Source organism: Arvicola amphibius, chromosome X (assembly GCF_903992535.2).
Source record: "Arvicola amphibius chromosome X, mArvAmp1.2, whole genome shotgun sequence".
NCBI lineage: Eukaryota > Metazoa > Chordata > Mammalia > Rodentia > Cricetidae > Arvicola > Arvicola amphibius.
The window spans coordinates 111,914,832-111,937,322 of NC_052065.1; the positions used below are offsets into that span (position 1 = coordinate 111,914,832).

Consider the following 22,491-nt stretch of genomic DNA (forward strand, 5'->3'; position numbering starts at 1 on the left):
CCTTTTAAAGTATGGTCTTGGTTCTTTTTTCACCCTGGCCTTACCTACTAGCAGGCAGTCATTCAAATTCTCTCCCCAATCATCCATGTCCTGTGGGTTTTTTAAAACATGTTTTCTTCCCCGTGGATTTATATGATAATGACTTCAAGTTCTTCTCAAGAACAATGCTAAATTCCAAGCATTATTTCCTTCACTTCAAGTTACAAATAAGGTCTACCTTTTATTGGGTTCCATAATACAATTGTACATAGTCTCGTGATTATGAAGCAGTAATTAAGCACACTGAATGGATGGTTTTGAGCTCTACTTCTCAGCATATAGATTTTACCTAAAAAAGTACAAACCAAGCACAGCGGTGCAATTTTCCAGGCACTTCCAAGTTGCTTAAATATGTACAAATACGTAAGCACCCTGTATGAAAGCATGACGATTCTGGTGTCAGGAGGAAACACTCCATACATATGAAATGTCTAAACGTTAACATTTGCACAGCTCCAAATATTCCTGAGAAAAGTCAGTCTCCTTGTCGTTTCTCTACAAATCTCTTCATACTTCAGCATATCTTGGGGAACCGTAACCTCTGTCACTCGATGTACCACTAATTGCACAAAATACATGCAATGTGTTGTTCATCCAGGGAGAATGCATGGTGTCTTCTTGTAATATCTGAAGGAAAAAAACAAACCAAGAAAAACCACACAATTATCATCAACTGAAATGGCTACTGCCTAAAAAAGCCTGTGTGTATGAAATTACAGGCATGCTTTAATTTATCACTGACACTGGGCTATTTAAAATGACGGGAAGCAGAGAGAGCAAAGAATAACATTACCAGCTTCAGTCTTCACAGCTGAGTTACAAAGGCAGCGTATCCAAAAAGCAGAAAAGATCTGGTTACTCATTAGGAAAAACAAAAGGTCAGGAAATGCAAAATTCAATTAAACTAGTCAGGGTTCGACCTTTGAATTCCATTTTAATATGTCATCACAAAATCTCCAAGCATGGATTCCCCTTGGGCAAGGGTTTATGGATCACCTATCCACTTTCTAACAGCCATTTTCCGAATCACCCAGGGACTTTTCAAATAGTCCTTCCTGCAGACTTGAGATAATACTGAATCAAGATAAAAATCAAAGCGCCTATTTGAAAGACTTACGATGACATGAGCTAACTAATATAAAAATGAACTAAATATAAAATCCAAAGGTTATATTTTCTATGTATATAAAGATATACATCCATGTTGGCATACATAATTTAAAAGTTAGTCTGTTAATGTGATCAAAAGCCAAAGGAACAATGGTTTTATGCTTAAATGAATTCGAGGAAAGGAATAGAACACATATTATATTGCCTCTTTTTGAGTCCTAACTCAGGTCTTAAGTTTTTGTTTGGCTCAGTTTTTTTTTGTTGTTGTTTTAGTATTGGGTTTTCGAGACTGGAAAGATGTTGAGTGGTTAAAAGCACCCCTGTTCTTTCAAAGGACCTGAGTTTGGCTCCTAGTGCTCTGATTGGGAGGCTCACACTGCCTCTACCTCCAGCTCCAGAGGATCCCACACCCTCCCTTTTCTTGCAGTCATACTGCATTTAGGCATGCACACATGCACGCACACCCATACACATACACAGAGTGAACACATGAAAGCATACACAAGTGAAAAGAAAAATCTAAAAAAAAATGGGTGTGCTGGTTAGGTTTTTTTTTTTTTTTTTGTAAATTGAACACAGGCTAGAGTCATTTGTGAAGAGAGAACCTCAACTGAGAAATGTCCCCACTAGACTGGACTGGAGGCAAGCCTGTGGGGGCGTTTTCATGATTAATGACTGATGTGTGTGTGTGTGGGGGGGGTCTGGCCCATTGGGCAAGTGAGCCTAGTTTGTATTAAGAAAGTAGACCAAAGCTGGGTGGTGGTACACATCTTTAATCCCAGCACTTAGGAGGCAGAGGCAAGTGGATCTTTGTGTGAGTTTGAGGCCAGCCTGGTCTACAGAGTGAGTTCCAAAGCTACACAGAGAAACCCTGTCCTGAAAAACAAAACCAAAAATAAAACAAACAAAAAAATTAGGCTGAGCAAGCCGTGGGGAGCCTGCTATTAGGCAGCAGCAGGCCATGGTTTCTCTCCTGACTTCCCTCACCGATAGACTGGGATAGGGACCTGTACGTCAAATAAACCCTTTCCTTCCCATGTTGCTTTGGTCAGAATGTTTCTATCACAGCAAGAGAAAGCAAACTAGGACATCCGTTTTTTTTTTTTTTTTTTTTTTTTTTGGTTTTTCGAGACAGGGTTTCTCTGCAGCTTTTTTTTTTTTAGAGCCTGTCCTGGAACTAGCTCTTGTAGACCAGGCTGGCCTCGAACTCACAGAGATCCACCTGCCTCTGCCTCCCGAGTGCTGGGATTAAAGGCGTGCGCCACCACCGCCCGGCAGGACATCAGGTTTTTAAGCTGGCTTTGAGGCTTTAGTATTAAGCCCTGGTCTCCAATGACAATTCCCTGTGTCCTATCACTTGAGTCATCATAAGTCTTAGACTTAAATCTTATAATAAAGGAATTTCAGTTTACAAAAATCTTAACTCATGGCACTAATGTGAAAGCATGCTACAGATTTAACTGATGACTAATCATTTACTCATGCCTGCCAGATGTGACAAATGGGGTGCTTACTGAGACTGTGGCGAAAACCCTACCATATGCTACAGTGGCCGCTGCCAGCTCTATCTAAATAAGAAATCTGCAATTAATAATCTTAAATTATGCTGGATTGCCTTGCCCAGACTTAATACAAGGGGAGGAACTTAGTCCTACCTCAACTTGATATGCCATGTTTTGTTGATACCCATGGGAGGCCTACCCCTTTCTGAACGTAAACAGGGGAGGGGTGGATTGCGGAGGGGCAGAGGGGCCGTGTGAGGAGGGAATGGAAGGAGAGGAGGGAGGGGAAACTGCAATTGGAATGTAAAATAAATGCAAAAATTTAATTAATAAAAAATTATTTTCAAAAAAAAAAAAAACCCAACAGCAAAAATGTTGGTGGGGGTGGCTCACACCTTTAGTCCCAGCACTTGGGAGGCAGAGAACAGAGGTCGAGGCCAGCCTGGTCTATAAGAGCTAGCTCAGGACAGCTAGGATTGTTACACAGAGAAACCCTGTCTCAAAACAAACAAACAAACAAACACCCAGACAACAACAACAAAAAACCTTAAATTATTCTTTTAAATTTTTATGGTCAGAAGTAAAACAAAACTTAAATATACTTACTGTCTATAAGTATGAAAACTTAATGTATACTTTGGTATACTGTAACAAATTACATTGAAAACAACCAAGAAATATTCAGGCCATTTCTGTTTTCAAGGAATAATTTATGGAGCTCAATGGAACAGCTCGTATTTCAGTATGTTCTTACACTATGTCTTATTTTGTGGGAGTATTATCAATCTTAACATATATGACTGAAGACAATTTCTTTTAGCCTAATATCTAATGGAAGATATCAATTGACTTATAAAAATCACTATACATTTAATGGTTTTCATAAACATAAATATATAGAAATGAAAACTTTTCTTAGTTAGCTAATGTTAGCTCATGTTTGTCTAAAATTATGGTCTCCAGCTAAGAAAAATAGCGATGGCTTACTGGAGTAATTGATATAGGCAGGTGGGTAAGTTAGCTGATCTGAAAAATTCATGCTTTAAAGGGGGAGGGATGGCAAAATTACCATTCTAAATATCTTGATCATAGCAGCAACAATAAATTAAATAATTTGCCTTGAATTTGAATAGTTTAGAATCCAAGACTAGGCAATGCAGCTGCATGCAAATGAAGTAACTGTCAGACAGTATACACGGGTTTAAAACAGCATGTGCAATTGTTTTCTGTCTTTCATGAAGGAGTTATTGTTACTGTTGTTTTTCCCTCATGTAATAGGAGCAATGAGGTTATTAAGCAGACCCCCCCCCGGGTTTCTCTATAGCTTTGGAGCCTGTCTTGGAACTGGCTCTTGTAGACCAGGCTGGCCTCAAACTCACAGAGATCCGCCTGCCTCTGCCTCCCGAGTGCTTGAGATTAAAGGCGTGCGCCACCACCGCCCAGCTCAGACAGCTTCTAAGAATGAGCTATGTACACTATTTAATAACAGAACGCACCCCAAGACAAGGATGCTGCAGAGACCTATGCTCCTGTTGTGCCAACAGGTGAGGGTGAGATGCAGAAGGTGAGGGGAGCAAAAAGCTTCCCTGCCTTCCGATTCTTCTCCCTTGACTGCTCTGGGGAGGAAGGAGAAAGAGACCTCTGCAAGCCCAGCAGAGATGTCTTGCTATGTACGCTCAGTCCTAGATAGGCCAATAAGGCAAAAAAAAAAAAAAAAAAAAAGAAGCCAAAGAACGCTGGAAGTTCCTCAAGCCTCCAAGGTTCCAACTACAGAGAATGGATGCTTAAGAGACTGGACTTGACCTCAGTAACCACTTAGTTCTGGCCCACTCTGGTTCTCCATTAACGAGCAGATGGCAATGATTAGAAAAGTAAACTCATGGTCACACCCAGCGATGAGGTTTCTCAAAGCTCGTTAAGTCAAAGCATACCGAAGAAATGTGGGGACCTAGGAGGCTTAACTGAGAGTCAGCTAGCTTTTGTTGTCTGACAAGTCTTTCTACCGAGCACTGGGCCGAGCTATAAGGCAAGCTATGTGAGAGTCTCCCACAGGGAGTGGCTGCCTTCAAACACTCAAATCCAGATTCTAAAATAAATAAATGAACTTCTCTCTTTGCAGGACTAGTCTGTGTTTCTTTAGTCCTCCTGTCTTGTTTATACATACCAAGTTGGCCTAGAAACTCCATCTGTAGTCCAGGTTGGCCTTGAACTCACTATCCTGGAATTACAAATGTATACCACCATGCTAGACTTTAAGGGTCCGCTTTCAGAATATATTGTCTGGAGCCTGGCATGGTGGCTCATGCCTATAATGCCAGCACTCAGAAGGCAGGGACAGGCAGGAAGAGCAGGAATTCAAAACTAGCTTTGGTTGTATGTAAGTTTGAGGCCCGTCTGGGCTATAGGAAACTTGTCTCAGAGTAAAAAAAAAAGAATCTGTTCCGTGTTTTCATTGAAGAGAAAATAAAGAAGGCTTTATGATGAGCTCAAACGCTCATTCAGGGAGGAAGCAGATCACTATGCCACAACTTTTACAACGTGATACAGATGTTTTACTGGCAATCCATATGCAAAGTGGATGTAAACACAAATTCCAGGGCCTCAGCAGATAGTCTAGCAACACAAATCAGAATTTCTAGAAGGGTCAGTGGGTATGGAAAGTGGTAAGTACTTAATGTTGACAGAGTTTGGCTATGAGCGAGGATCGGGTGCTCACTTTAATATTTTCAGGCTGTTTTCTTAAGGTAGTTCTAATTGTTCCTAACACTCAGTGATTTAGCCTATCCCCTACATCACAGGATCTAGTTAGAAAACTCTTATTGCATATATATGTATGTCTTTGTTTATATGGGTGCGTGTACAGGTTCAGGAATGTGCACGGGTTCACGTAGGTGCACTGGATGTGTGTGTGCTCGTCTGTGGAAGTCCGAAGGATGACATTGGGTGTCGTCTATTGGACTCCACTTTGTTTTTGGAAACAAGGTCTCTTACTGAACCTGGATCTCATAGACTTGGCGAGACAGGCTGACCAATGAGCCCCAGGTTCTCCTGTCTCCACTCCACTCCTAGCACTGGGGTTGTAGGCGTGAACTCCCATGGCTCTGCCTTATGTAGGTGCTAGGGATCTGAACGCAGGTCCTCATGCTCGTGCAGCAAGCACGTTACTGACTTAGCCATCTCCCCCAGTGCCCGGGTCTACCTTCTTCTCACCAAGATAACCTCACAGAAGAACTTGGCTACTGGCGCAGTCTTTTCGCCTTTTGGGGCCGCTTCTTGAGAGACTCTTTTCAATGCTTACAGAAGATTAATTTGGATGCACTTAGATAGCTGTCTTTAATGCCACAGCACAAAGAATAAAATGATCTCTTACTGATCATTACTTCTACAGCAGTTTTAGGTAACTGCTCCAAGTTACAGTCACATTACAAGACAAAAATGGTTGAAGATATGAGATAAGCAAATTTTAAAGTATAAGCTAATGGGCCAGTAAAATGACTCACTAGTTAAAAATGCCTGCAGTCAAGCCTAAAGTCAATCCCTGGCACCCACATGATGGAAGGAAAGAGTTGAGTTCTGCATGTTTTCCTCTCATCTCCACATATACACCATGGCACACATGTGCCATATTACATGCACACTGTGGCTTATATGCAACGCACACCTACAGTCCACACATGCATACATCCATACATGGTAAATAAACTAAAGTGCAATTTTAAAATTTAAATAAAAATTTAAATTTAAAAATTTAATATAAACTAAATAATTTAAGGGCAATACATTTCAAACTAATGTAATTTGCTAAGTAGCACTTTAGGGGACCCCAGATGCTGTCCTTATTTTTAAAAATGTTAATACTTGCCTGCTCATGGATAATGTCAGACAATTCCTTTACCATGTCTCTGAAATTTGATTTTAGCCCTTCATGGTACTCGATTTGATCCTCTTTAATTAGCCGCTCATTTAGTTCAAGTGCAATGCTACATGCTTGTATAAATTTCCTGTGGATGAACATGAAAACAAAAGATTAAACTTTCGTTACTGATTCTTACAAAGTGTCACCAACCATCAGTTTGATAGTTAACTTTGACTATGACTTTCTTTAAGAAAGATTGGAATATTCCACTTTCTCATTATTAGCTATGTTCACTTCTTAAGTCTGAAACACATTTTATCTCTCTTCTTTAGTTTCTGATCTGCTTTTAAGACCTGGCTCGTCGGTACCAGGTGCATACTTTTAATACCATTATTCAGTAGGCAGACACAGGTGGGTCTCTGAGTTTGAGGTTTACATAGCAAGCTGTGGGCTAGCTAAGGCTATAGAGACAGAGCCTGTCTTGATACAAAACAAAAAGAAATCAATACCTGGCTCAAAACATATGCCCCTGGTGTTGCAAGGGAGAGGGCCACTTGTTCATTCAGGCCACCCAGCTAGCTTAGCCCGGAAATAACCACACAGAAACTGTGTTCATTAAATCACTGCTTGGCCTATTAGCTCTAACATCTTATTGGCTAACTCTTACACCTTGATTTTGCCCATTTCTATTAATCTATGTATTGCCATGTGGCAGTGGCTTATGGGCAAAGGTTTGGCACGTCTGTCTCTGGCGGCTCCATGGTATCTCTCTCTGACTCTGCTTTCTTCCTCCCAGAATTCAGTTCTGTCTTCCATGCCTACTTAAGTTCTGCCCTATCAACTAGGCCAAAGGCAGTTTCTTTATTCATTAACCAATGAAAGCAACACATGAACAGAAGGATCTCCTACAACACCCCATGGAAGCTTAATGGAATTATTTACTGTCAAGCATTCAAACAGAATTCATTTGGGGGCTTACTAGTAGGTCAGTAGTGTTGTATATTACAGGTGCAAAGTACTTGGCTGGTAGGAATATGGAATGAGTAGAGGAAATATCATAAAAGTCTTTCCCTTGGCTATTTCTTATGTTTATATTAATGTTTATTCCTCTCTCTCTCTCTCTCTCTCTCTCTCTGGTTTTTGGAGACACGGTTTCTCTGTGTAACAGGCCTAACTGTCCTGGAACTAGCTCTTGTAAACCAGGCTGGCCTCAAACTCAGAGAAATCCGCTTGCCTCTGTCTCCCGAGTGCTGGAATTAAAGGCGTGCGCCACCACCAGCCAGCCTTCATTCATTTTCATGTGCTTAATGCATACATTTAAGAATGGATGCATAAGGGGGAAAAGCATCCCATTGCATGCTTGTATTGTATTCCTGCCATAGCAACTAGTGGAGTCTCTTGCACATGCCAGGCATATCCCATTCATAAATATTGGTGAATGGCTGAGTACTGGCTACTCTGCATCTGTATAGGTTACTCTCTTTCTCCTTTGTCTATTTCACTCTACTTGTCCTCATGTTCCGTAGTTTAATTCTGTTTCCATATAAATCAGACTTTTCTCCTGATGATTCAGACATGCCTTAACTTACAGGTCTACTCACTGCAAACAAGCTAAGGCATTCCCCAGACCTGTGGAGTCCCAGTGGAAGTGAGAACACAGAGACCAGGAGGAAGTCTGTGCAACCTTCCCAGCTCCACTTCGCTCCTGCCCTGGATGGTCTGAAATGCTATAATGCAAGGTCAATCGGGCAAAGAAGGAAATCACGTAATGAATGTAGGGCTGTGTTTGTGACACTTAAAATATCCAAAGCAATAAAGTAAGCTGGCATCTATAATCCCTTGGGTCACAGGAGAAGTGTTAGTACCTCAGAGCATGAAACTGATCATATGGTTCCTGACTACTTAAAGTGCCATTTGGAGGTCAATTAATCAGTGCAAATGCAGAACACAGAGAATGCCCTTACTTGGCAAGCATTTCTACTGCTGTCTTTTTTTTTTTTCTGGAAGAAAAAAAAATAGAGGTATGATCTGAAAACTAACACTTACCTAAACATGTCTTTCAACTCATTCACTTTCTTAGGTGGGTACTTGGTAGCTTGACTTTCATTTAAGAAAGCCCTCGCATAGGCTAATGGACCAGCATTGACCTAAATTACAGAAGAGAAAAAAATGACAGTGTGGCCAGCACGTAAGTAGGAGGAAATTTTGCATTCTTCCTTCTCACTAAAACCTCCAAGGACTGAGGGGAGAGCAGATACACAATAAGATACAGACCTCACTATCGACTTACGTTTCTGAGACGTTTGTGTGAAAAATCATTAACTAAAGGGATTAGTCTGATAAAATGATACACCAATAAATTAGTTAATGATTTCTGATGTACGAGTACAGGGCTTGGCTGGTCTCAGAGGTTTATGTTAAAGTCCTCTGACATAATACACCATTCATACAAACTGAATGTGATTTATTTCGTATGTGAAAAAAAAGAACACAGAATTGTTCTTTCACAGCCAATATAAGAACATATCACACAACTGTACTCAATGCTTGTCTGTGCCCTTATTGGGCGAGCACCATACCTGCACAGAGACGCAGCCCTGCAGCTTCAGCTGAAGCTGAATCATGTCCACATCAGGCGAGGAGCAAAGCTTGTGCAGCTCTGCAGTTCTATCTTTTATTTCATCAGTAGCAACATCAATTGGCTTTAGATTCACCTGCTGCTCACAGTTGATCGGAATCCTCTTTTTCACATATGGAAATGAGTTGGAAGCTATGAAAAGGCAAAGACCAATTTTAGAAAATCATTTAATTGGTGGAATCCAAGGAAAAACAACACAATCACCTTGTTTACACCTTCTGCTTTTTCTAGAAAAAAAAAATTCCTCAGGGTGCCAAATAGTTCCTTCTGCTTCGGGTTGGAAAGATAAATTATCTTTATGAGACACCTCTAAGCAATTAGAAGTGACATATGGGGAAACGATGGTTTATTACAAGGCCATGATTGTATAAACTTGTAAAATAACAACGATTAAAATTTCAGTTACTTGTTCCTGCTGGCCAACTGGTAGCTGTGTGTATGAGAAAGTACCACGGCAGACATGAAAGCAACACAAAGACTCCCACTCACTGGTCAAGATGCTCCGGCGTTTACACTGCTCTTCTATGCAGCCTTGCTTTTTGCCCGATAAGGTATAAGGGGCCTCAAAAACAAATCTGTTGATATTATGATTTCTTTCAAACTCTGTCTTCCTTTCAGTGAGTTCTTTGTCATCAAAATAGGGCTTCACATAGGTGACTTGTATGTGAGCAAATTTTGGATCAAGTTCCTTGGCATTTACCTATAAAGAAAGTTGTTTGTCTTTTTTTAAACCGAAATCAATGGAAAGCAAATGGAAGTATACCTTACTGCTTTGAAACCACACGAGAAACACTGGCATTGCAATTGTGCTCCTGGTTGACTGGAAAACTACCTGGGGGAGATTGTGGCTGTGTTTTACCGATAGCTTATTTATGACTATAAGGAAGGGATATAAAACCTAGAGAGATTATAGAAATACAGGAAGAACAAAAACCACATCTTAGTCCTCAGCAATTAACATGATCCACATCCAAATTTCACATATTTCTTTCCTTTTCTTTTTTTTTCTGAGACAGGGTTTCTCTGTGGCTTTGGAGCCTGTCCTGGAACTAGCTCTTGTAGACCAGGCTGGCCTCGAACTCACAGAGATCCGCCTGCCTCTGCCTCCAGAGTGCTGGGATTAAAGGCGTGCGCCACCACTGCCTCCATTTCTTTCTAGACATATATATTCTGAAAACTGAGATCACAATGAACAGTTTTATAACCCGATTCCTTAAATATTTATTAAATATATAAATTTACTTCAATAAGAAGATATAATTATAACTATTATAGTTTACACTGGAGCATTAACGCAATTTATTTATATTATTTGAGACAGGGTTTCACACTGTATTTCAGGCTGGCCTGGAATTCAGTAGGAACCCACAGCAGCTTTGACTTTACAGCTGTCCTCCTCCTTTAGCCTCTTCAGTGGGTGAATTATGGGTGTGAATTCATGCGTGGCTTGATATGACTTTTAATGGATGAATGAATACACATGACTTACTGGTTCATTCCCTTACTAACAGACACATTGGTAATTTTCTAACATTTTGCTATTGCAAGTCATACTTTGGTGAACATCCTTGAATTTATAAGTGTTCTTTTTTTCTGATTGTTTGCCTTAGGATACACGTTTTGTAGAAAAATATTGTTTAGTTCAAAGATTTATATAGCTTTAAAGATTTTAACAAATTACCTAATTATGCCACAAATTAGCCTATCAATTTGCATGTTCACAAGCAATGTTTGATATCTTGAGTAGATATTTTTAAAAAAAGATTTTATTTTTATTCTATGTGTATGAGAGTTTGCCTACATGCATATATGTGCACCGTGTGCATGCAAAGTTTGCCATGGTCAGAGTGAACATCAAAATCACTGGAACTGGAGTTAAAGACAGTTGTGAGTCATTATGTGGGTGCCGAGAACCGAGCCTGAGTTCTTTGCAAGAGCAGCAAGTGCACACAACCACTGAGATATCTCTTCAGCCTCCAAGAGTAGTATTCTCGCCTACATCAGTTTAATCCTAGCCAGCAGAGGAACAGAACACAAGGAAATACAGTGATTTATGTGGAAGACAGAAGAGTTTAGTTGTAGGATTGGGGATCTATTCAACTGGTAGAATGCTTGCCTAGTGTGTACAATGTACTTGGTTCAGTTGCCAGTAACCACCACCACCACCACCACCACCACCACCACCACCACCACCACCACCACCACCACCACCACACAAAAGCCTAGCACAGCTGCTGGTCATTCCGTGAGGCATCTCAATTCCATGCCAAGCAGTGCTGTTGTTGTCCTTGCTGAAGGTTCCCCTGCAGATTTGCAAATTCTACCCTTTCTCCTTAATTCGAGACAAAGCTCGGAATCTGCTTTCAGTGTTTCCCAATGAAACCAGCCTTGTGTTCTGGGTGCTTGTGACTTCCTTACTATCTTTGTCATTTATCAGTCACACCTGTCTGTGTTTAGTGAAAAAAAAACAAAAACAAAATCAACACAAGTCTCCCTGCACACAGTCTCTGCATCTTTTTCCTCTCCATATTTGCAGGGGGGAAGTAACGTTTTAACACTGGGTAACCCTTCTATTTACTTGGCTCGCTCTGGAAACATTAACCTTTCTTTCCTGTTACATTTATCTTAGCCAAAAGGCTCAGAAATAATTCTCTCACATTTAAAAGCTGGAATTTTCTAGAAAAACCTCAGTCAAAGTAATTATTTAGCTAAGAAGAAACATAAATAGGAAATAAAAGGTCAAGTAGTACACAGGGTGTATATGAATAGGCAAAAAAAATCCTTCCTAGCAGAGTCTCTACATCCATTTCTCAGGGATAATCATAAGCAACATTTTTTTTCTATCTTTGACTCTATGTATTTCCTAAATGTATAGAGATAAGTTTATGTGGATTTCCAGTTTTGGTACAAATTTACTTATTAACCCTACTGTCCTGCATCTTGGTTTCTATTCTTTAATGACATATTTTGATATTGTCATACTGATATGATAAACCCTTCATGCTGCCAGACATGGTGGCTAACAACACCTATACTCCTAGCACTGTGAAGAGCAAAGAGTTTGAAGCCAACCTGGACTACACAGGGAGTTTTAGCCTACCTAAGCCACAAAGTGAGACTGTCTCAACGCCCTCCCCCACCAAAAAAGCAACAAGAAAAATACATCACTCTTTTCATTCCTAGGAGACTATACATTAGAAATTATTAGCCAGGCAGTGGTGGCACAGGACTTTAATCCCAGCACTCGGGAGACAGAGGCAGGCAGAGCTTTGTGAGTTCGAGGCCAGCCTGGTCTACAAGAGCTAGTTTCAGGACAGGCTCCAAAGCTACAAAGAAACCCTGTCTTGAAAAAAATATATTACTATTATACTTTATTCCTCCCACGCAGGTAGCTATATGAGTATCAGGCTCTTTCCAGGCTTATATAGCGCTAAACTTCGTTAAACAGATAAACTTTTAAAATAAATATAAATATGATAGAAAACTTTAAACATGATATTTTTGGCCCAAAGGACACCCACATTTAAGATAGTGGAAGACATTGCTAAACTTCACTCAAGTTGCCTGTGCCTTCAAGCAGATTTTGTTCTTTGGCAAGCACAGAAGAATGATTTGTTTGGGGTTTTGTTTTGCTTGGCATAGTAGCTCAGGCTCATAATCTGCCTCCCCGTCCTCCCAACAAAAACCACACATGCAAAACAATGCTTTCAATTTTACTTTTAAACATTAAAAATAAAATTCCTTATAGAAAGTATCAAAATAGTTGCACAGAATCGAGGAATTACCCTTCTGCAGCTTTTAAACCATCGCCGGATAACTTGCAACAGAAAATACAACATAAATGCTAGGCAATTGCTTGTTATGCTGTATTAGTTAGGTAACAGTTATAAGGGAAACGTCCTCTGGCTTTGGTAGTGAAGACTTCTATAGTTTGAGCACTCAGGAGGTAAAGGCAGATCCTGCATTTTAGGCCTACCTAGTCAGATCCTGTCTAAAAAATGCTTGGCCAGCGTGAGTGTTGTGTAACAGTTTCCTACAGGTTAAAGCCCCCCATCTTGGTCCCTAAGATACAGGCTATTCTAAAGGGATTCTAAACAGTTCATTCTTCAAGGTGGCTCATCAAGAGACACAATATTCTAGGACATAAAATACTCCATCTTACAGGAAAGCTTCCTTGAGGAAATAAGGAACTCAATAGCCTTGTAGGGTCCCTGAAACTGACCATATTCACTAGGTCTGTCCTTTGTCAAGCATACATAAGGACCGCTGAGAGACATTCACAGACAAGCAGCTGCCTGAAAGGGACACTTTCTAGTCCATGGAGCTGCCTCCTTTTGGGAGTAGTCATTTCTGCTAGGGTGGCCTTTGGGTGATACAGCTGTCTTGGAGTCACGTCTAGTCTAGTAACTAACCTCCTACCTATAGTCCTATAAATCACTCTGATCAAACTCACTGGTTTAACAAACTAAACTTTGGTGGCATCCTTACTTTGGCCTCTCATTGGTTTTCTATCTGGGAAGAGTAGATGTTTGTTCATGTCTCCCTGGGAACAGTGACATACAACAGTGGGCTTCTTAGGGGATTCCAGACCAGCCTGAGCCCCCAAGTAAGAGCTTGTCTCACAACAAAGTAAAACACGAAACAACAAAACCCAAAGGTCTGCACGTGCGCAGTACAGATGCAGTATTTTCTGAACACTTCAGACCCGTGACTGGTTGATTCCACGGCTGTAGAATCTCCAGCTATGGGCCTGGCGGTGGTGGCGCATGCCTTTAATCCCAGCACTCGGGAGGCAGAGGCAGGCGGATCTCTGTGAGTTCGAGGCCAGCCTGGTCTACAAGAGCTAGTTCCAGGACAGACTCTAAAGCTGCAGAGAAACCCTGTCTCGAAAAACAAAAAAAAAAAAAAAAAAAAAAAAAAGAATCTCCAGCTATGAAGGGATGACTGTAGTTTTGTATACAACTAGGAACGGCCTCTTGTATTCCGCCTGTGTGGGTGCAGCGTGATATGAGGAGTCCCGATAGCGGTTCAGCAGCAGCACAATTGGGCTAGCTTTCCAGAGGCAGAATGAAAGAGAAAGTTGCCTGTGGGCCAGAGTCTGGCTCGCCCATCACTTCTGCAGTGGTCACCATAGGCATGCACCGTGAGACTCTGTGACTGCCAGGACAGGGAATTTCCTGTTCTCTCTCTGTTCAATGAAAAACCACGACAACTAGGGAAACTTATGGAGCAGCAGAGAGCATTACCAAATATTCATTTGGACCCTTTCATCACATCTACTTTGAAAGGTCTTAAGCCTGTGTTCAAGATAACACCATTCCCGGGGGATACAGGCATGTCTAGAAAGCGCAAAGGTGAGGCAGGTGAGATTTTTCTCTCTATCAGTGCTGTCTACTTGATTTCAGGTGCTTTGTTGGAAGCTGCTGAGTAAATGTAGCCACAAACTCTACACAGTGGAAGCCCTTTCTCCTCTACCTCAGCAATGAACTCTCATCCTGGCAACTGTTAGGTCGCAGGCATTCTGACTGAGTTCCCAAAGGCTGTCTAGAAGCAGCGGTACATTCCCTACAAAATAGCCTCTCCTGCTAGAATTTTTCACAACTCATTATGGTAGGGCCTAATGGGATGGATACTATTTGGGGCAAGACCAAAAATATCTCTCTGGAAACTGACTTCATTGGAAATGCAGCCACAACCCATGCTTGTAATCCCAGCACTAAGGAAGTTAAAGGGGAGCACAGTTGTTGAGTCTGAGATCAGCCAAAAACCAAAGCAAAACATTGGGGGTTGGGAGCTGCAGTAAAACTCTTGAGAGTCCAGGCTTGAGGATCCAAGTTTGAGCACCAGAACCATATAAAAAAGCTGGGTGTGGTACCGCACACCTATTATCCTAGTTCCAGGGAGACAGAGACAACAGGTTTGCTGGCCAGCCAGCCAGCTAATTTAGAGAGTTCCAGGTTCAGGTGGAAAGTGGCTGAAGACATTCAACAGTGACTTCTACCTTCCACATGCATGTGCTCACATGTGCATATAAACATATATGCACACAAGCCAAATAAGAACAACAATAAAATGTAAGTATGGTCACTCTCATTGAATTAGGCCTATTTTAGCACAATATAACAGCCCCTCTATGTCTCCGGATGATTTTAGCCATACAGTAGCCAACTAAGAATCATGCTGTACTTCATATGAGGGTTTCTGCCTAGTCTTATTGTAGATTATTATACTGTGTTCAGTTGGTTTCTCTGGGAGGCCTGCTTCTTTTTTTTTCTTTTTTTTTCTTTTTGGATGGGAAACGGGAGAAGTGGATCTGGGGGAGATGGGAGATGGAGGGGAGAACTGAGAAGGGCAGAGGGAAGGGAAACTGCCTTTGGGATGTAATGTATGAGAGAAGAAACAAAGAGCCATGTTGTAGAGCTGAATGTTCTATTCTATTATTATTAAACCCATCTCTTCTATTATTATTAACAAGTGCTTTTGATGTAACTGTATAGTCACTTTCTACATAGTAACTCATTTAATGTGTATAACAACCTCATGAGGAAGGTACTATTGACAAAAATCAAACACAGAGGGGATAAGTGACTTTCCTACCGTCACACCACTAACAGAGAATGGAGATTGAGCCCTGGCCTCCCTGATTTCAAAGCCTCCATTCCCTCTGTCATTATCTGATAGATTCTACTTCCATGCGTCTATCCCATATACCAGGAGCCCGAAATAAATCAACAACGATTTCCGAATGCATGGCACAGGTTACCTTGTCTGAATCTTGAATTATTTTGACATTTTCAGTACCAAATTTTTCACCATAAAGTTTCACAAGTCTCAAGGAAATCTCTGAAAGGCCTGTGAGCTTGGGTTCTTTGTAGATGTATTCTTTTCCATCTTCTTCTTCAAAAAAAGACTATTAGAAAGGTAAATGAATAATAGTTTACAAATAGTATATGTAAAAAGCATTCAAGGAAAATCTGCATAGCTAGTGATATTTGAATACACTTAGTATTTATTAATATTAGTTTTAACATATTTATGCTGACTAGTTTTACGTCACCTTGACATAGCTAGAATAATTTGGGAGGTTGTAACCTCAATAGAGAAAATGCCTTATCAGATAGGCCAGTGGGGCATTTTCTTAAGTAATGATTGAAGTGTGAGGGCCCAACTCACTGAGAAATGGTACCAACCCTGGACAGGTGGGCCTGGGGTCTATAAGAAAGCAGGCTGAGCAAGCCATGGGGAGCAAGCCAGTAGTAACTAACATTCCTCTATGGCCTCTGCATCAGCTCCTGCCTCCAGGTTCCTGCTCTGAGCTCCTGCTCCGACTCCCCTCGGTAATGGAGCATGCTTAAAGAGCTGTAAGCTGAAATCAACCCTTTCCTCCACAAGTTGTCTTTTATCATGATGTCCATTATAGCAATAGAAACGCTAAGACAATATTAATATTTTAATTTTAGTATATTAAATATTAATATTTACAATAAATTTATATTATATTATAAAATTTATATTAATAATATAATAACATATTAAAGACACAAGCACATATTCAACCTTCTAACTTCGAATAAGTGAGAATTGTCAAATGTACAAGTATACAAACATATGGTCTGGAAGAGGAAGGTGACATTAGGAAATATTTCTTATTTTTATTAAGTATTCCCATGTTAGATTTTCTTTCTTCTGTGTGTGCTCAAATTCACAAATATATGAACATATTATTGGTAGAAGGAAGAAACTAAGAAGGATGTTTTTTATTTTTGTGGATTTTATTAAGAGTGGTTCCCATATATAATGTCTTGTTTATTTTAGCAGGTTTTGTCTTTTACATTTTTTAATTAATTATTTTATTTTATGTGCATTTGTTTTGGCCAGCACGTGTGTCTGTGTGAAGGTTGTCAGCACTGGAGCTGCAGTTACAGACAGGGGTGAGCTGCCATGTGGGTGCTAAGAATTGAACCCAGATCTCCTCGAAGAGCAGCCAGCGCTCTTAACCACCGAGTCATCTCTCCAGTCCCCTGCCATGGGTGCTTAATCTGTTTCGTATTACAAAGCTTTAACTACTAGATACTTAATGTATACTTCAGAAGCTTAACAGAGAATCAAACTGAGGGAGGAATCCACACTTTGCATCCCCAACCAAAGTGGACAGGAGAACCAAAGTGAACGAGAACATTATGAAAGGGACTTTCCGCTGTGCCAAAAGCAAGACAGAATTCCAGAAGCAACAACTATACAAAGGCCATCTAATAAGTCAAAGAAGAACATTTAAAAAGCCAAACAGCTTGATGAACGAACTTTACTAAAGCACACTTACCTGGCCATAAAAGGCAACTCTGAAGAAAGTACCTAAAAGTCGTTTTTTGGTGTGCATAACCTCCAAAATTTTTGTGTAAGCGCCATGAAGAGTCCTGTAGACTTGGGTCAGTTTCTGAAAAATGAGAATATACATTTGTGTTTTTGTCAGTCACTGGATCACAACCAACATGCAAGAGTAAAAAACCACCAATGTTTAGGGTTTTTTATGTGGATTTTTTTTTGCTTGTTTATTTTATTTTATTTTTGAAACAGAGTCTTGCTATATAGGCCAGGATGGCCTGGTACTCACTATGTACTCATTTTATTACCAGACCATCCTGGGCCATTAGCAAGACCTCATCTCAAAAGTTGTGATGGCCTGGGTTCAATCCCCAAAGTGCAAAACATTTTACATTAGGTGAATATGTTGAGTTTCACCTATTTATCTAAAGATTATAATATTATTTTTTATTATTTTTATGTGTGTGAGTTTTTTGCCTTCATGTATGCCTATCCACCACAGAGGTCAGAAGAGGGCAGCAGATCCCCTAGAACTGGCTTTAGAGTTGCTTGTGAGATGCCATATAGGTGCTGGAAACTGAACCCAGGTCCTCTGCAAGAGCAACAAGTGCTCTTACGTGCTGAGCTATTTCTCTGGACTGATTTTTAAATTCTTTCCAACTTATTTTCTGGTGAACCAATGAGCTTTATGGGGCTTGCTGACAAGATTATGGGTGAGATAACCCCTTACAGTAGCAAAAATGACTCAGAGACACCTGTGTCGCCAAAGCCCATCCCAGCGTAAAGGCTGTAGCATCCTGCACAATTTGCAGGCATCCCAACATGTTAAAGAGCATCTGTTCCAGGCAGCTCAGTTCATCTGAGACTCTTCTGGGCAGCTCAGATGGTCTGATCATTTACATTGGAGAAGGAGGGGCTTAGCACCTCTGGTTAGCTCCAGGGACTTCCTGAAGCCTTTGAGCTTCAAATAGTTTTTTTTTTCTTGACACAGGGCCTTGCCATGCCATCTAGGCTGGCCCCAAACTTAAACTGTTATCCTGTCCCAGCTCCATAAAGTGGCGGGATTATAGCTGTACGTCAGCACACTCAGCGCATCTTGTTCCAACTCTCAAAATATGAATTCCAAGCCATCCTCTTCTCCTTTTTGTACAGTTGCAGTAGAGATTATGATATGGACTCAAAGACTTGAATCCAAAAAAAACCTCTGTCGCATGCACATGGCAGCAGCTGCTCGCTACTCTCCTGTAGGATTTACCAACAGTCTTCCCGGCAGGCCAAATCAATAAACAGAGCTTTTCCTGGTATCACGCTATATTTCATCATCATGGTCAGCCAGCAATTTTAGTCACTGCACTCAAGTTCAAAGAATACAATCATGTTTCCAGGGCTTTCTTGGGCAATACGGAGGTTTGATAGTTTTGAAAATCCAAGGGGGAAACTTCAAATCTAGACCTGGGGGGTATCTTGGCAATAGGGCATGTGCCTAGCATGCCCAAGATCCTGGGGTTCATCCCCGGCACCACAAGCTAAAAGGATATTTATTCTATGATAAAATTCCAATGCCATAATATAATGAATCACCTATTTTCTTCAGAAGACATCAGAGTAAAAAGATAGGAACGATGCTATATTTGTCAAGACTGAAAATAAGTATACCAGGTAATGATGCTAACATGTCCATTGCTTACCTCAAACTCACGGCGTTTCTCATAAATTGGAATAATCAACTTGGAAATCTCAGAAATTACTTCATAACGCTCTGCCTTCCACAAACCGTCCACACACTGTTCTAGTAGCTCCAGCAAAACCTCCTGCATTCAGAGAATATTCAGCTGGGTATTAAAATAGCGTCAAACAAATCAACTTCAAATCATTTTAACTTACTAAAGTACAAACAGAATGGGCCGAGTTCAAGCAAGTGCCCAGAAGTATATTTGTAAGACCACATCTTTCCCCACTCCACTTCTGCCTTTGGAAACAGGACCTAGCTATGAAGCCCAGGCTGTCTGTCCTCCAACTGGTGAGCTTTCTACTTCAGTCTCACTGAATGCTGGGATTACCGGCATGTGCCAGCACATACAGAGCTGCAGAACAGGATTTTCTGAATCAAATGCTGAGTACTGCAAAACCAAAACAATTACTAAAATATGAAACCAATGGCAACAGTAAATTATATATTTTTAAATGTTTTGTTTAAGTGAAAATAGAGGCTTTACTTGCTGATAACATCATGTTGAATTGAATCTTTTGGTTGTTCCAAATTATGGACTAAGTTGACCTGAAAGTCGAAGAGTGATTTACTGGGGATGGAGAGCATGCCGGGGTGGGACAGGGTGGGAGGTGAAGGTAGAAGGGCAGTTGGCTATCATCAATGAGTGCTGTATGCATGCATAGAAGTATAATGAAGGCCGGGCGGTGGTGGCGCACGCCTTTAATCCCAGCACTCGGGAGGCAGAGGCAGGCGGATCTCTGTGAGTTCGAGACCAGCCTGGTCTACAAGAGCTAGTTCCAGGACAGACTCTAAAAAAGCTGCAGAGAAACCCTGTCTCGAAAAACCAAAAAAAAAAAAAAAAAAAAAAAAAAGAAGTATCATAATGAATCTCATATATGTATTATGTTTTAATAAAAATATGTAACTAAGTAGAGAATGTATATATGCCTAACAAGGTAAATTTCACTAAGCTTGTGCATGTCCATTACTTTTCTTTCTAAACTATATTTGCATAGAACATTAGTCTTAATAGAATGTGACAACTTCTCAAGCTATTACAAGTTTTAGGAATGTGTTTTCCTTCGAATCTAGGGAACTGATTGGCAAAATGGTCTATTTGTCTCTTAGACAACAAAACTCATTGTCTAGCTCTTATTTATATGTAGCAGGTGGCGATAATCTATGAATTCTTAGCTGGAAAATTAGGTGCAGTTTTGACTTTATTCTGTTATGTGTTGAACTGTATTCCCCTAAATGGGAAGCTGCCTCAGAACGTGACCTGATTTGGGGAAAGATTGTTATAGATACAATTGATTAAGTTGAATATATGGATACAAAGTGAGTCCTCAAGCCAATATGGCTGACAACCTTACAAGACACTGCATGGAAAACACCACGGGAAAATACCTTCTGCCATGTAAGGGCACAGCAAGCAGGGGTCATCTACAAACTGGGAAATTTGCCCTCCCTGGACACATTACCCGATGGTGCTCTGATTTTGGACTTCTCATTCTTTAGAACTCTGAGAAATTCATTTCTGCTATTAATCATCTATCTAGTCTATGGTGTTATGTTATAGCAATTGGCTGTTGAAATAGCTTTTAGACAAATCCATTTCGAACCATTTTAGCCCCTGCCACGTTCACTTTCTCAGTATTTCTCAAACATAACCCTTTCCCTCTATTTCAGCATTTACTGCTAAGGCTTAAGACTTCACTACTTTTTTTCCCTAACTGATCTTCCTTACTCCAGCCTTGGCACTTCCCAATACATCCTCTATGGATACATCACAAGGTTCTGATCATGCCACTGAGAGTCTGAAAACATGCCATCACCCACAGAACATGGGGCAAGCTCCTTCATGTGGCATACATGGCTAGCATGATACGGTTAGTGCTTCTATAATTCTTTATTCAACAAGCCAAGAGCTCCAATAACAGGAAGGCTTACTAGCAATTCTCCTGAAAAACCCTCTACCCTTCAAGCCCCTCTTTGAATAGCTTAGGTACTAACCTTCTAGATGTTTTTCCTGGTCCAGATAAAAAAGACTAGGTACAAAGACTTTGTTCCCCACGCTACCAATCAATGGTATACATATTTATAGTTCTACAGTATTTGTACACTGTCTAAGTAGTAACTGATATTCCAAATAAACTGTGATTCTTTAAAGATGGCAACGACCTTATTTCATTGACTGCCTTCTTTTGTAACTCATTATCAATGTGACTACTTGGCTAAGTATGTTACTATGGTTAGCATGGTAACATTCAATGGCTATATTGACAATTTCAGCAGGCTGGGCATGGTGGCACATACCTCGAATCTTAGAGCTCAGGAGGCAGAGGCAGATCAATCTCTGTGAGTTCAAAGCCAGCCTGCTCTACATGGCAAGTTTCAGTCCAGCCACAGCTACACAGTGAGATCCTGTCTCAAAATACCAAAAACTCAGTTACAAACTAATGGTGTTTGTTTCAGAAAGTGATAGTTGTCTAATAATGATAAAAAAGATAAGGGATATACCACTACACAGCCCAATAGATTAACAAGTGCAGAAAAAGGTATTTAATCTGACATATACAAGTAACATTATACAACTTGAATGGATTATATATGCATTTAGAAATACACACACATAACAACAAGGAAAAGAAATGAGGCCATGAATTTGAAAAAGAGTGGGGGGAACATGGGAAGGTTTGAAGAGAGGAAAGAAAAGAGGGAAGTGATGTAAATATATTATAATCACAAAAATATTAAAAATAAATCTTTAAAATATATATATATATATATTTTTAAAAATAAGCATCTGTTCATGATAGTAAAAAAGAACTCTGGATGGAAATGAATAGAAGGGACGTTTCTTGATCTCAAAGAAAATCCACTACACACTGAAGGCCAAACACTGTTATTCTCAACCTGGGAACAAGGCAAAGATGTACACTCTTACCATTTCTTCTCAGCACCACCCTAGACGTCTGAGCTAGTGAAATATGACAATCAAAAGGGAAAAGGCATGCAGACTGACAAAAGTAAAATTGTGCTTCTGTGTAGATGGCATGAGTGCATATGTCCTAAATCATAGAGGATACGCAGATGATTATAGTAAAGCTGACAGGCAAATTCCGTCAGTTAGAAAACAGAACGCCAGCCGGGCGGTGGTGGCGCACGCCTTTAATCCCAGCACTTGGGAGGCAGAGGTAGGCGGATCTCTGTGAGTTCGAGGCCAGCCTGGTCTACAAGAGCTAGTTCCAGGACAGGCTCCAAAGCTACAGAGAAACCCTGTCTCGAAAAACCAAAAAAAAAAAAAAAACAA

At 40.5% G+C, this 22,491-nt stretch overlaps 1 protein-coding gene across 2 annotated transcripts in view; it reads right to left on the reverse strand.

The window, feature by feature from the left end:
- Positions 1–200: 200 nt before the first annotated feature.
- The window catches only part of Dock11 (dedicator of cytokinesis 11), a 190,370-nt gene continuing 168,079 nt past the window's right edge, over positions 201–22,491 (reverse strand). For both annotated transcript variants that reach the window (XM_038316459.2, XM_038316458.2), the window contains 8 exons: positions 19,156–19,278; positions 17,466–17,579; positions 15,909–16,055; positions 9,635–9,845; positions 9,087–9,277; positions 8,554–8,654; positions 6,514–6,652; positions 201–666 (listed from right to left, as the gene is read on the reverse strand). In XM_038316459.2, the coding sequence (XP_038172387.1) occupies positions 547–666; positions 6,514–6,652; positions 8,554–8,654; positions 9,087–9,277; positions 9,635–9,845; positions 15,909–16,055; positions 17,466–17,579; positions 19,156–19,278 (1,146 nt within the window). In that variant the 3' untranslated portion in view covers positions 201–546. The remainder of the gene's footprint in view (positions 667–6,513; positions 6,653–8,553; positions 8,655–9,086; positions 9,278–9,634; positions 9,846–15,908; positions 16,056–17,465; positions 17,580–19,155; positions 19,279–22,491) is intronic.